Raw genomic sequence first — 15708 nt, 5'->3', positions numbered from 1 at the left:
GATACCCAACTTGCATATAATTTGCGAACTCTATGCACTTCTCAGTTCTCATATCCACTTGAGTGCATGAAGGAAGGATCATAAATTTAGCAAATGTTCATCCAAACCGCGCTTACAAAAATAAAATTATTTCTCTCTAACTCCGCACGATGTGGAACATAATTTATATGCAACTATTACAGAAACGCTCTACTTAGTTGGGTCCTTGAGTATTTGGCAAACAACATTCTGTTGTGGCCAAACCTTTGTCATGCATTCCCAATTTCTATTTGAACAGATTATACACAAGATGAAGTATGACCTGTGCAAGTCACCTTGCATTGCATCTTCCCATTGTATTTCCTGAGATATAAATAAGTTTCACATTAATAAAATAAGAGAAAAAATAATTTATAAAATACACATACTCTTTTAAGTAATGATAAAAATAAAATTATAAGAATTTATGTTCAAAACGGACAATATCTCATCATCATTGTGTGTGTAATATTTTTTTTTTTAAAAAATTCATTTGACCACATTTAGTATATAGTCTTTCCTTATAATTATTTATTTTTATATGAGAATTTATTTTTATATGAGATTTGTACTTGAGATATTGTTTAAAAAATCAAGTCTAATTTTATTACCAATACCTTATTATATCGTGATGATATATTCCAAACAATTACGAATATTTGAAGATTTCATTATTATCTCTTAAAAAGAGTTTCTATATGATAAAATCCTCAGAATAATTTTTAATGCCCTACAACATGCGGTTGTTTCGCAATTATAATTATGTAATACTAATCCAACCACTTAGTGTTATTATTAATTTTATTTTCGTTGGTTCCAAGATTTAAATATTTGGTTGATAAGCTGAATAGTCATGAACTAAGTGGATGAAACAATGTTAGGACTTAGGAGATGTGCAAACAGATACAGTCAGTGTGGGGAATGCAAGAGTTATTTTTTATACCTGTATATAGTAATATTAAAAACTATATGGGTTTCAACTAAACAATAATCATAAAGCCAAAGATATGATTTTGAAGTGTTCCGTGAAGACAAGACACTGATTAATGATTGGTTTTGAATAACAAGGGGATTGTGAACAAAACTGATACAAGTCATACTTTGCCGAATTATTTTTATGGTGCTAAATATTATATTCCATTCTCATATTATAAATTTATAACTCTAAATGAATATATTTTAATAATTATTATTCCTTTTATTAAATCATCTCATTTTATATGTTAAACATATTATTTAAATTTAATTAATTTCAATTTATATTATATTTAAAAATTTGATTCCTAAATCCATTTATGAGAGAGAGAGGAGGGCAAAGATGACATGATTATGGAATGAGAGAGTGGAAGACAAGTGATGATGTGAATATGTGATGACGTTAATCAACATTTTTTTAGTCATTAGGTGATAAAGAGATGACTTTTTCTTTAAGATAAGCAAGATATCTAGGCTAAGTTTATCACTTGTTCAAGTGATTTATCGTGAGTTATGATTTTTATCCTTTAGATTAATTTAAAATTTATATTGATATAGTACACTTTTTTTGTATGGTCTTAATTTGATTTCTTTTTTTCTTTCGTCAGTGGTCACCAGCGCCACGTACCTTCAACACTACCAGAGACGATTTCTAGCGATTGTGTCACTTTTTCTTCCTTTTTCATTTCTTCCTTTTAATTTTTTATTTTTGTTTTTCACTTTTTTTTTCATTTAACAATTTCTTGAAGAAAAATGCAATCTATGACTTTGCGAAAGAGGGTGCAGATTTGTTGCACCAAATTTTTTTCTCTTTTTTCCACTTCTTTGTCCTCTTCTTCTTTTTGTGTAGATTTTTATTTGCATATATTGTTTTTGTAACTTCTACGTTGTGGATGATTTATGCTCTATAGTGAGAAATTCAAATTCTTGTGCCTTCTTTGATTTGCGAAAGATATGTAGTTACTCTATATTGTCTTGTGGTAAATCTAAACATGTGTTCCTCCAAAGAGGAAAAGAAATATAAAAAATGGCATCACTATTGAAAATCGTCTATGACAGTAGTAGTACATGGTGGTCGCCGGAGCTCTGTGACGGTATGTTGTGATGGATGACTGGAAAGAGAATAAGATAAAATAATGAAAAATTCTAAATGTTTCGAAACATCTTACGAAACATATTTCGAAGTGTTAAAAAAATAATTTAATCTATAAAATATTAAATTAAATAATTATTTTATAATAAATTTATTAAAATATGAATATTTTATAAATTCAAACGTTGATTCAATTTTTTTTTGGTTAATGTAGCAATTCTCAAAAATAATAAGGTGTAGAAGATGTGTCATAAAAGTATGAATGATAGATTAACCTAAGGTACAATAATTTTTATGCACAATGGACCACCAGTAAACTAAGGTATACCATTGTCAAATTTGTGAGAAAAGGCATCTATAATAATTTATTCTATTCAAAGATGATTATCTTTGTGCTTTGTCTGAATGAGGGGAGAAATTGAAGAGAATGAAAAATAATAGGTGAGAATTGGAATTTGTAGTTATTTGATAGAGTAGAATTATGTAAAAAATATAGAAAAATTAATATTTTAAAATTATATTTTTATTGTATCAAGCCATTATTTAGTTGAACGAGAAAAAAAAAACTAATAAATTATGTTTTTGTCTTCTTTTTTTTTTTTTTTTGAAATTTCAAGCAAATTAGCCTTCTTCTGTTTTAACTTATTCTAAATTATAGTTTCCAAACACAATATTAGTAATTGTCTCTAAATATAAAAAAAAAAAAAAAAAATTACAACATTTGTTGGTCACCAAATAAAATCCTTGAATGATAGTAAAAATTAAAGTTAAACAAATTTATCAAATAAAAGATTAATTAATCTATATATATTAAATACAAATATTTATCTTAAAAATATTTTAATAGATTTTTCTTTGATGAGAGATTATTAAGAAATTTTTTTTAATTACTTATATAAATTGAATTTTTATTTATCATGGTTATTTATAAATTAAATTTTAAATTTTAAAATAAGTTATCAATAAAGTAATGATCATGCTTTTTTTATATATTTTATTTTTAATTAAGTTAGAACCTTTAATTAATTAAGTAGTGTAGGGGTTGATCCACGCTTAAGCAAGGTCAGGGGTTCGAATCTTGCCTTGTGTATGCAGCCGCGTTAAATCTTGGGGCCAGCTATCCCACTCTTTGAGGTGCCTCCAACGTAGCGAGGAGATTAGTCACTGCTATCGACGGTGGATACTCCAGGAACTAACCAAAAAAAAAATTAAGTAGTGTAATTAATTTCATTTTCAATTAAGTCAATTTTGTATTAAGAAAAAAAATCTCAAAACTTAAAGTATTCAATTTAAATTATATGTATTTTATTGTAACCAGCACCTTAAATTGTTCAATATACAAAAATAAATTATATTTTATATAACTAAAATCTATAATAAATAAATATTTTCAAACTTATTAATTATATTATAATCTGTAAATTCATAATAATAACTAATTTTACCATAAAATTATATTTTAAATTTATAATAAACAATTTATATTTTTACGGTATTGTTTTTAATTACAAATATTTTATTTTAAGTATTTTTAAAAACTTATATATATTTAAATATATACTGTTAGTATAAATTTTTTTACACCAATAACTAATCAGATCTGTTAATAAATAATGTCTTTTTTATTTTAATTTAATTAAATAAGCAAATGACATGACATTATTAATAGATATGATTGGTTGTCAGTGTAAATTTTTTTTTAAGTGATTAACTTATTTAAATATACATTATATGGTAAATTTCGAAAAACAAAGAATAAAAAGGAGACACAAACACTGGACTGCAACCCCATACCTATATTTGGCGCCGCAGCTTGAGGGATGAGATCACTCAATACTCACACACTGGGATCCTTCTGTCATTAGACACAAAACCCTAACTGAAACGACATAGCATCTCTTCCTCCTCTTATTTTCCTGCAATGGGCAAGACAAGGTTAATGCCTTTCTTCTTCTTCTTCCCTTCCATTATCCAAAATTTGAACTCGATATTCTAATCATTGTTTCTCACCAGTGCAGGTCAGATTCAAAGTCCGACAGCAAATTCGAAAAGAAGGTTCAATTCTATTCCAGTAAGTTCGGGGATCAGTTTCTGTTGTCTCTAGATGCAAAATTATAATTTTCTCTTGTTGCTTTCTCTAATTTTTATTTTTAACACCATGCAATACAGTTAAATAATTTGATTGAGAAAATTAAATAAAATGCCAGCGCCGAGGTGCATGTTTCGTGTTTTTGTTAGGTATTCTATCTGTTTTTATTTGCGTGTAAAGATTGTGAAGTCTGGCTGCTTGGTGCATGTTACGTGTAAATCCTGTCCTAATTTTAACTCCTTCTAATTCCCTTTGTTATTGCAGAGGTGAAAGACGCTGTTACCTCTTTGAGTGCTCAAAAGTCCATTACTAAGGTCAGAATCTTATTTCAACACTATCATTGCTCCGATGGTGGATTGATTGAACTGTTGAAGGACTTCACTTGATTATAATTGGTTTATTTTAATGGCTTAATAATTCTATTATGCTGGGTGTTAAAAATAATTGTTTTAAACTGTTATCTAGTATTTTCAACTTCAGACAGGGCATTCTGTCATACTGAATATACATGCCTGCGCTCACAGTCATACATTGGTATTCATGTGATTTTGTTGCTGATAAATATTTGGAAGAGAATTAGTTTCGTTTTAAAAGGCATGTATATGTTTTGTACGAGTGATTGATGACATAAGATAATTTGAAAACCTGTTTAATATTGATTTAGAGGACACTCCGTGGAATCGAGTGTAACTGAAGTTTTAAAATATCGCAACATTTTATATTTATTTTTCCTGTTTAGAAGAGCTATTCTTGTTCCGATGTGATGTAGCAAAATTGTGAATTACCTTGAACTGAAGCTTTACCTTTTCATGTATTTAAAAGTTATCTTAAATATTTATGGGCAAATCTTTGTTGAGGATGTAGGGAAGATATTGCTGTGTTGTATGGACCAAACCAAGTTTCTTTTAAGAGATATATGCTCTGCAAGTTTTATGCGTGAGTGTTATTGATTTTCTGATGACGTTGTCTTCTGTCAGAAAAAGAGCAAACAACAAAGGCGGCAGAACAAAAAATTGAAGGCATATAACCTATCTTCACTTTTAGAGTCCCTTCCTGAGGTGAATGCATCACAAAAACCAGCTAATGAGGATAAATTCAAACTTAATTGTAAATCAAGGCAGAAGTTAGTGTAAGTGTTTCCTATCATTATTCAATATTGCATTGCCAACTTTTCATTTGATATGTAACATTGTATTTGTAACCAATTTTTCTTGTTCATCAGATTGAAGGAAAGTGATCGATTTTCTGCTGTTCTAAAAGATCCTAACTTTCAAGCAGACCCCTTTTCTGCCATTCATCAATACTTACAGAACAAACAACCAGTAGTAGAGGAACAACCCAAGAAAAAAGTTAAAAAAAATGGATCCAAGAAGAAGAAGAAATCAAAGGCTTTGATTGGATCACAATCTATGGAAATGTAGTGACCATGTGGCTGCTTTAATGATCTGCTTTTATCAAGATCCTATAATTCTATTACTTCTGTAAAAGATTAGATTACTCAAATTATGAATGCAAAATATCTTGAATTTCTTAAGTAGTCTCAATCATATTGGCTATGGTAGTTGGTCGCTACTTTGATGTCAGTATCTATTGAATAGGTGACAGACTTGCTGCTGACAATAGCAACTGAATGCAGGAACGCACGAAACTTCCGACATATATAATCAATTTTGATGAACACTGAAGGGTTCTTAAAAAGAAGAAAAAAATGGTTCAAGTTAGAATTATTTACTGCTTTAAATCCCTTTTTTTGCACTGCCTTCTGTTGTTGATTTGTAAAAGTGTTCATAAGAGTATTTCCCTTCCTAGTAGTATAAGAAAATGTCTCAGTTAAAATTAGGAATGCCATCAGTGAGTGTAAGTTAATTGTGTTTAGTTGTAGCATATATTTGTTAAAGGAATATGACCAGAATCATGTCATGCTTCCTGGTTGGAAATGTTGTTCAACAGCCAATCAATTTGAGACCTCGATAGAGTCCTTGGCAGGGCATGGCTGAAGTGCCCTGAATGTACCCAGACGGAACGGAAGAATTTCCTAGATAATTTATGCTTATGGAGTGGGGATAGGATATATGGCAATGAAGTGAAGCCAATCCTTACCATTTGTTTATCAGCAACCAAGTACACGAGGTAAATCTGGGTCATGAAATGGTTGTATTAGTACCATTTAGGATTTTAGAAGAATGGAATGGTTGTCTAACTCGAGGAATCAATATCCATATTAACATTAGTGTAAGAACCTCTTTGTCATTTGAGATATGGCCTTACCCATGGAACCAAATTGGAGTTGAAGAAATTTATAGACAAAACGAAGGCACAAAGGAAGAGTTCTCTTGTATTTTTAATGGAGATTGTATTCCCATTAGAACGAAGGAACCCACAGAATCATGTCTTTACCTTATAACAGCTGCAGTTTTAACAACTAATGAAGTTTAAATTACTCTTAATTGAGTATCCCACGAAATGACACTAATCCAAAGGAAAGAATAAAAGAAATACCTAAATGTGCTTTCAGTTATTCTAAAATCATATAAAGTAGCTCTGAAGAGCAAAACCCTCATTTTTTTTAGTTGAGACATCACACTGAAAGTATCAGTTGTGCCCCAAAACAAACACGCTTCTGCGTGCAGGACCATTGATTGGATATACTAATAATTAGTTTCATTCTCTTGTATATCGGCAAATTCTTCCGTGTCAATCTTAGTTGCGTAGTAATGCATTATGCTGACTGCAATTTATTCACGAGATAAAGTGAAAACCCTTTTCTTAATTCACAACTAATGTAATAAGCACAACATAACTCGCAAAAATAGTATTTAGCTTGGTATTGGATAAAGGCAAAGGGGAAAAGCTGAGGCCATATATGATTTAAGGCGTTGTTACTTTTGACTTTTCAGGCTTCAATGCCAATTCTTTTCATCAAAACAAATATTACAAAAAAGAATGAAATCTCCGAGCTTCAGAATTTACAGCAAATACTTGGAGCCTAAATACGTGATCAGTTCTTTGAGGCTGACTGGAAGATAAAAACTGCTGTCAAGACACCCACAAGTGCTGTTACTGCGAGGGCAACTGTAGGCAGTGGGCTCGTGAGTCCAAAGTTCTGCAAAATCAAATTACAGGAATACTGTCATTTTTTGTTTGCAACACATTCTGTTAACAATCTCTAGAATGGGTGAGAGGCGAGGTGGGGTTAGGACTAGTAGTAAGGAATATTGGAACTCCATAAAGCTTAGACTTGGATAAGGTTTCACCGTTTCAGTGAGTTGCGTTTGAAGCTCAAAACTTGAAATGATTCTACTTAGATGCATAGAAAGTTATGTGAACCCAATGATTATAAACTTAATAGATTAAAAGATTGTGAACAATAACTCAGATTAGGTTATTACCTATGATAATAACGATAAAAGTAAAACACTCGAGCTTGATTTTATAATGGATGTCATAAACACAATAAAGTAGAGAGAAAGATTAATGTATTACAGTTAGAATATCAAAGTAAACTTCTGACAGGAGATGATAAAAAAAAAAGGGAGGCAAAAGCCAATTAAGCATTTGGTGAAAATGATAAATTGTACCATGGCTGATGGCTCAAAAGTTGAAAATGATAATTCACTAGTTACTATATAATGCATAATGTATCATACCTCTAGGAGTCCTTTCCCAGTAGCAATTTCAACAGTGATGGCTACTGCAAAGCCAACCATGGCTGCCCGGCCTAGCCACACATCCAAACTGTTCCCTTCCTGGGTACTTTGCTCACATCTTATTGAAACAGGCATTGCTTTGCATGCAGCTTTCCTTCCATTATTTCTTCGAATCACTAGAGACAAGTCAAACAATATTTAACTTAGCTCTTATTTTATTTCAGCGTTACTTTGGTTCCACCATCCCCCAAACCCATAAAAGGAAGAAACATCCTAGACATATGGATAAGACTAAAAATCTCAACTATAGTGACTTTTAGGATTATTCCAAAAACTGACGAGAAGAATGTGGTGAAACCAAAAAGATAAATAAAAAAAGTGACAATTCGCAAAGAATGCTGCAATATTGCAAGTTTATAACAACAACAACAACAAAATCAGCAGCAATAGTTTCAGATAGCATTTGCGCATTAGCACTACCATCTTTTACAATCGCTCCAATTAGCTAGTTCACAGTCTTAACTGATACAGTTAATCTAAAATAGAAGGTTTTACTCGCAAAATTGAGTCCAGGAGTCAAAGAAGTACTAACAAAGGAAGCTGTAGCCTATAGTAATACTCCTGCTGCAAAATTTATGAACATGTTTTCCTTCAATTTGCAGCCCGCATAATATGAAATTCTAATAAGATAGTCTACTCTACAAAGATTTCCAGATCACGAGTTCTTTATTTCGAATCCAGACTAAATTTTTCTTTTGATTAGAATAACATGAGAAAAAAATCAGGAAGAACCTATGATAAGTTGCCGAAGCATTCAATTTTGGAGTGAAGGGGTGAATGGAATGCAGTGACGGTGGCATAATTGAATGCAAGTTTCACCTAATTAACTAAGCAAATAAAATAAGGAGTAACGACGGGAAGTAGAAGTCTTACACAGTGGGGAACCAGCGACGAAGGATGGTCGATGTGGAACCAAATTCGGATGAGGAAAGCGAGCGGTTGCAGGGTACTTTGGTGCAGTGAAAACAGAAGCATCTGCAACACAGTTCAGCTGAGTGTTAGAAATTGAAGTTGATACTGTTTCAGATTAAATGAAAGAATTAAGAGAGAGGTTACCACTTACCACGGAAAGAGATAGAAAGAGAAGCAGAGGGTTGAACAAGTGCCATGCTGAGTTGCAACTATCTCAATTCTCAACTGTGCGGTTCCTACGAATTTTGAAGAGTTTAATGTTTATCTCTTCATTTTGCTCCACCGCTGTCAGTGGCTCATACTTGTTCCACCGTAACCAATCATTCACACTCCTTAAGACCCACGTGGCCTCTTTAAATGCTCTTCTTTTTGTTAAATTAATTATTATTTTTTATTTTTAAGTTAATTAAATCTTTTAAAATTAACTAAATTTATTTTTTGCTGATTTATTTCTACCTAAAATTCTCAAATTCATGTTTTATAAATAAAATATTTACGAATTAAATTAATCAATTAATTTTAAATATTTTTCTATACAAACTCACCAACTATAATATCAAAATTCACCTAAAATTAGAAAAACTGAATTTTTAATCTTTCAAAATCCTAATTTCAATCACACCCGATAAAAAATTTTCAAAATTCGTTACATATTCACTACTTAAAAAATTTCAAATTATTTTTCATTCTGAAGTTGTTATAAAATCATAAATATTTAAATAAATAAAATGATAATTTGAACTAATAATAAAAAAAATTGATTCAGGAAGTTTAGAATATAATATATCATCTTCCACTGCCACATAGAAATGGCTAAAGGCATTCCGAATGAATGCGATAAAACCTAATTCTTGGTTTTACATAAAAGCAACCAACAGAAGAAACAAGAAGTCAGGATGGCCGAGTGGTCTAAGGCGCCAGACTCAAGTTCTGGTCCTCGAAAGAGGGCGTGGGTTCAAATCCCACTTCTGACAGTTCTTTTTTCCTTTTTATTTAATAAAGTTCATTCCTTCACTGATAAAAAAAAAAAAAATAATATTCGACTGAAATATCTCTTGATGGAAACTAGAAAAGAAATGTTTATTTGTACTCATGAAAGTGCATTGACCCATCCTGTTCTCAAATTTTGGCAAAGAAGTAGAAGAGTCCATTGTGTTGTTGCGCGAATGGCTTCGTTTTCAATTGGGACTCACTTGTCCACGTTCCACCATTTGCGTACCTCTAGACTTCCCCTTCACGGCCCTTGCGCAGTTGAATCCTCACCTTTCTTTGGCTCCTCTTCTTTCAGAGCTACCCCTCCCACGTTGCTCCGTCACAATGTATTGGCACGTGCTGAAGATAAGGCCAGAGTTCCTCCACCTTCTTCTTTTCAGCCTCAACAAAGTTCTCAGCAACAGTTTCAGGTTCTTCTTCTGTATGACCCATTAACCAAGTTCTAACAATACCCTTTAAATCACTCTTGTCTGCTAGTTTATAAATTTGGATGTTTGATGCTGGGGTGCGTAATCTGGGTTAAGGCTACCTCACTTATCCATCAAAGATTCAAAATTTACGGAATATTTGAAATGAAACTGTTTTTATTTGGAATTAAGTTAACTATACTTCACCACTTTAATATTTAGCGAAATGCCCAAAAAAATGGTGGTGGAATGAGCTCTAGTAAGAAACTAAGAATGTAAAATCAAAGGGTTAATTTTTGGCGATTCGGACAGTTAACACGTTCGTCATGGAAAAAGTGCTCATTAGTACTGTTACAAGGTAAGAGAAGCTGCTTCTTATATAATAATGCTTACACTGCTCTTCAATTTGAAAATGGTATCAGAACTTGACACCAGAATCTGGAAATTGTGATCCCCTATGTTCACTTGATGAAACAAGTTCAAAAGAGTTTGAAGACAGCTACCAGCCCAAGACTGATTTGCTCAAAGCTGTTGCAATATTAGCAGCATCTGCAACTGGGGCTGTGGCAATTAACCATTCTTGGGTGGCCGCTAATCAGGTTCGTCAATGTCCTGTAATCTGATTTCCGTGCTGCACATTTCACGATGAAGTACATGCATTTGGTAAAACGTCTCTAAATATGCATGTTCTAATAGTTATTTGTTTTATATGACATTGGACTGCAGGATCTTGCTATGGCATTGCTATTTGTATTAGGATATGCAGGTATCATATTTGAAGAATCTCTAGCCTTCAATAAAAGCGGAGTGGGTCTGCTGATGGCTGTAAGCTTATGGGTGATACGGAGTATTGGGGTAAATTTCTATCCTTTTTGTGCTTTGACTTTTGAGATTAGTCAGAATTTAATGTGTCCCATTGTCATGCTTTTGAGACTTAGGTTGCTGTTTGTTTGTTAATGTGTTGGACACAGCACCCAGTGAATGCACTTATAAGTTATACATCTAATCTGATATAATTTGTAAATTACAATCGAGTAGAGATGCTCAAGTATCTGGTACTGTATACCCATACATCACTTTTTTCTTTGCAAGAGATAAGGAGGCACCAACAAGGATTAGAATAAGGACAATTTCTGTGTATCTGGTACCATTAAGTTGAAGCACAATTTCAGGTGTGAACTTAAGGATCTATACTTTCAAGATTGGATTTGATTCAAATCTGTGATAGAACTTGTGGTCATTGGTACACCATTGAACTTAAATGGCTCTCTCCCCCCTCAAGAAAAAAACACTCAACAATATTTCTTAAGTTATGATAAGGTAAAGGGCAACTTATCCATACTCCTTAACTTTTTATATGCCAAAAAAGGGCCCCTTTGTGGTTATCCAAATGCTATTACCTGAACCAGACACAAGTCTCTGAAAAAATTGTAACACTTGATTGGATTTCTTGACCCAAGAAATGTAAGTTGATTTCATTCGAACTACAAAACAATTTACCTTGAAGATTGTGTGTTTTTTATTTGGGAATTAAATGTTTTTTTGACAATTGGTAGCTACAGATTAATAGAATATGATGCGGAAAAATGTCATATCTACCATTGCTACAATGGCAAATAGGTTGCTCCTGACCCTATAGTTACTATCTCCCTAGTGTCAGCTTCCTAGAATACAACCACTTAATAAATGATAATAGCTCGCCTGCTGATCTAGTGATCTGTTAGTTATGGATACTTAACAAATATTGGTTGGCCTCAATTGTATCCCCAGAATCTCTTCTCTCGTTGAACTTCAACAAGTCCATTCACTTCTCATATTATATGTCTATATATTGAAGTCAGTTTATATCCCTTTTTCTCTCTTTTGATTGGATTTTCCACTGCTATTTGCTTTTATTTTTTATGGATTGTCTATAGGCTCCATCAACTGAAATAGCTGTTTCAGAGCTTACACATGCATCTGCAGAAGTCAGTGAAATAGTGTTTTTCTTGCTTGGTGCAATGACCATTGTTGAGATTGTTGATGCTCATCAAGGATTTAAGCTGGTTACTGACAATATAACTACCCGAAACCCACGCCTTCTTCTCTGGGTGGTAAGTGCTTCCACTGCTTTGTCTCTGCATTGTCAACCCTACTAAAAAAACTTCTAGCAGAGTCATTGCTACTTGAGACTTCATGGAACTTTGACTACATTAGTTATTGAACATTACAGTTTATGGTCAAATTTGGATGATACGCACAGAAGAAGGGGCTCAGATTCAAGAGCTCCTTCTCTCAATGAGGTGCAGTACCAGTTAAGCTGTGCAATAACATAATTTCACTTTTTGATACTTATGAATGTCGGCATTTTAAAAGAATAAAAGACATAAACAAAAGAGTGGATGAGAAAATTGGTGCATATTTGCTGATGAATTGTTTTTGGAAAATAATATTTTTTAATAAATAAATAAATAAAATCTCTCAAGATGTTGAGAAAAAAAGAAGTAATTTTCTTTAAAAAGTAAACTGAACCAAGCATGTACCAAATCTCTCCCTCCCCTCCAATCCCAAATTCTAAATCTTCTGTAGTTTGCATCTCTAATTTTTTTCTTTCTCAATAACGGAAGTTGACAAATTAATGTTGAATTTTCAGATTGGATTTGTTACATTTTTTCTCAGTTCAGTTCTAGACAACCTGACATCCACCATAGTTATGGTTTCTCTGTTGCGGAAATTAGTACCTCCTTCAGAGTATCGAAAGTATGTATGTTATGTTGTTAACCCATTTGATGAAGTATTAAATATAACCATGTTTTCTGAAATACCACAATAATGATTGACTGGGGATGTTCATGCTCGCCAAAGCTGTCAGTCATTACCTGGAGCAAGCAATTATATACTGCATTATGCATGCTTGTCTTTTTATTCCCTTAAAAAAATATTAATGCTCATTTTAGAGATCTTGACAAATTCCTCCAGAAATGAATTTTAATCTTTTTACTTCATCAGTTCCTGCTAGTCTTTATGGTCCACAGATGATATGAAATGGTGTTAGCCATATCATTTAAGTTGCAATATGCATTAGTAATATTTTAGAAACTTTTTGTTGAAGGCATAAGCATTGAGAGGTGTGGGTGAATCTTCTAAGTTTGCAGTTTCTAGTAGTCTGCACTGTCAAATCCTCAGGCAATTGTTTTGGATTCTGTTAACAGGATTCTTGGAGCTGTTGTTGTAATAGCAGCAAATGCAGGGGGTGCATGGACCCCTATTGGTGATGTTACAACTACTATGCTGTGGATACATGGCCAAATATCTACAGTTGAAACGATGAAGGTTATCTGTTGGAACTTATTCCCGTTTGATAATTTTTGTATCATGGCCAAATATCTAAAGTTCAAATGATGAAGTTTATCTGTTGGAAAATTGTTTGAATCATGGGGAAATTTTTGTATTAAACTACACATAATAAATTACAGTGGTACAATGAACTTAGCACTAATGACATTCTGAAATATTCACTAGTTATAGTGATTAGAAATATATGATTTATAAATTAAGTTCTCCTTTGTCGAAGTCTTTCTGTTACTGATATTTGATTGCATGAAGAAGTAGAACCCTTGGATTTAACTCGGTGTAGTACAGAATGAACACATATCTATAATTGCATTTTCTTTATTTACAGGGTTTATTTGTACCTTCAGCTATATCTCTAGCTGTTCCCCTGGCTCTAATGTCCCTGACTAGGTACTTGTCTTACACTTCAAATGTCAGCCACAGATGCTGATTTGAATATAGAAATTTAGCTTAACATATTTCAATTTAGATGATATTAGTTTTTCTTCTTCTGTTCAGTGAAGTTAATGGGAAGGGACAAGATTCTCCCAATGTCTTGGCATCTGAACAGATAGCTCCTCGAGGACAGCTTGTTTTCTCGGTGGGTTTAGGAGCTTTGATTTTTGTGCCAGTGTTCAAGGCTCTCACAGGTTTGCCTCCGTACATGGGGATGTTGCTTGCACTTGGCGTGCTTTGGATCCTCACAGATGCTATCCATTACGGTGAATCTGAAAGGCAAAAGCTAAAGGTACCGCAGGCTCTCTCAAGGATAGACACTCAAGGAGTACTATTCTTCCTGGGAATTCTATTATCTGTTGGCAGGTAATAAGGAAATATATTTTAAATTTTCTGCAGCAGTATGCAATTATATCAATAAAAAATTGTCAAAGACGTGTCATTGTCCCTTTGAGTAGAAGGGAACTTGCTATCATGCTATGTCTTCATAGATTTGATACCCAAATAGAAAGATGATATATTGTCTGATTTACCTTTTCTTATTAAGATGGAAATGCCTATTCTCTTGCATGAATTGTAATTTCATGTTTTTGGCTGGCATATCTTTAAATTTTATAATTGTCCATGTTAACTGGTTGTATTTGAGCAATTTTAATCACCGTGTTTGGCAGCCTAGAGGCAGCAGGGATTCTTCGAGAAATAGCAAACTACCTTGATGCCCATGTCCCAAGTAGTGAACTGATTGCAAGTACTATTGGACTCATATCTGCAGTAATAGACAATGTTCCATTGGTTGCTGCAACAATGGGAATGTATGATGTCTCTTCTTTCCCTCAAGATTCTGAGTTCTGGCAATTGATTGCATTTTGTGCTGGTACTGGTGGATCAATGTTAATTATTGGTTCAGCCGCTGGAGTTGCGTTCATGGGGATGGAAAAGGTGGACTTCTTTTGGTACTTACGGAAGGTATTTCTCAATGTACACGCTAGACTTTTTGATATGATAAAATGTGTGTAGTTCATGACAGAAGTCATTTATCTCCTTTTTGCAGATTAGTGGCTTTGCATTTGCAGGTTATGCTGCTGGTATCGTTGCTTATTTAGCACTTCATAACCCCAATATTTCCCTACCAACACTAGCGGAGCTTCCTTTCCTTTCTGGTTCATAAATAAAAAATTCAGATTTCTTTTGATTCGATTTTCATGGCATCAAAAGCAGCATAGTTTCTAAATTATGTACACAAGTGAATTGGTGGTGTAAGGTTTTGGTAGCTAGAAGCTATATATAGGGAGCATATTAGGAAATACAAGAGCACAAGGGATGAGAACAGTTAATTTTGGTAGTCAAGAGCTAAACTCAAGATTTTATAAAGTCGAATATTAAAATGACTAATGCTTAGTTGCTTACGACCTTATGAATCATAGCAAGTGTTTACTCGGGCATAATTCACATAACTCATTTTATGTATTTAATATAAATATTGACCATTTTATCAAGGTTGAACTAGTTCATGAATCAAATGAAAATGAAGTAAATTATACTTGACTTGAATCTTGGTGGGAAGTTAGAGTAATAAGTATAAGATTTTAGGTTTGAATTTTGTTGTTTTTATTGTAATTTTTACTAATTAAAAAAAGTTCAACTTATTTGTAATTGTCTTAAATATGCTTTAGATCTTTCAAATTTAAGGTAAATTTATTTAGTCTTTTAAATTTAAAATTAATTCTTTTACTCCCTATAATTTTT

The 15708-nt window shown here is 32.7% G+C and overlaps 3 protein-coding genes and 1 non-coding gene across 4 annotated transcripts; 3 read left to right on the top strand and 1 right to left on the bottom strand.

The window, feature by feature from the left end:
* The first annotated feature begins 3861 nt into the window (after positions 1-3861).
* LOC109795039 (ribosome biogenesis protein) lies at positions 3862-5709 on the top strand. Its single transcript, XM_020354446.3, has 5 exons — positions 3862-4021; positions 4105-4157; positions 4440-4489; positions 5153-5304; positions 5398-5709. The coding sequence occupies exons 1-5, from the start codon at positions 4008-4010 to the stop codon at positions 5594-5596; spliced, it is 468 nt and encodes a 155-aa protein (XP_020210035.1). The 5' UTR covers positions 3862-4007; the 3' UTR covers positions 5597-5709.
* A 1330-nt stretch (positions 5710-7039) lies between these two features.
* Positions 7040-9106, bottom strand: SEP1 (stress enhanced protein 1). The gene is made up of 4 exons (XM_020350684.2): positions 8946-9106; positions 8756-8857; positions 7823-7998; positions 7040-7278 (listed from the first exon to the last, which is right to left on the bottom strand). Exons 1-4 carry the CDS (start codon positions 8989-8991, stop codon positions 7174-7176), a joined length of 429 nt encoding a protein of 142 aa, XP_020206273.1. The 5' UTR covers positions 8992-9106; the 3' UTR covers positions 7040-7173.
* Positions 9107-9684: 578 nt separating this feature from the next.
* Positions 9685-9768, top strand: TRNAL-CAA (transfer RNA leucine (anticodon CAA)). The gene has a single exon. It is a non-coding gene; the product is annotated as a tRNA-Leu (tRNA).
* Positions 9769-9832: 64 nt separating this feature from the next.
* LOC109795347 (sodium/proton antiporter 2) lies at positions 9833-15354 on the top strand. The gene is made up of 10 exons (XM_020354814.3): positions 9833-10197; positions 10617-10793; positions 10921-11049; positions 12111-12287; positions 12827-12933; positions 13386-13506; positions 13856-13917; positions 14026-14328; positions 14634-14928; positions 15014-15354. Exons 1-10 carry the CDS (start codon positions 9853-9855, stop codon positions 15128-15130), a joined length of 1833 nt encoding a protein of 610 aa, XP_020210403.2. The 5' UTR covers positions 9833-9852; the 3' UTR covers positions 15131-15354.
* Positions 15355-15708: the final 354 nt, after the last annotated feature.

Source organism: Cajanus cajan, chromosome 7 (assembly GCF_000230855.2).
Source record: "Cajanus cajan strain Asha chromosome 7, NIPB_CcT2T_4, whole genome shotgun sequence".
Lineage (NCBI taxonomy): Eukaryota > Viridiplantae > Streptophyta > Magnoliopsida > Fabales > Fabaceae > Cajanus > Cajanus cajan.
The sequence above is the reverse complement of the archived record's forward strand: the minus strand, read 5'-3'. Positions and strand labels throughout refer to the sequence as shown.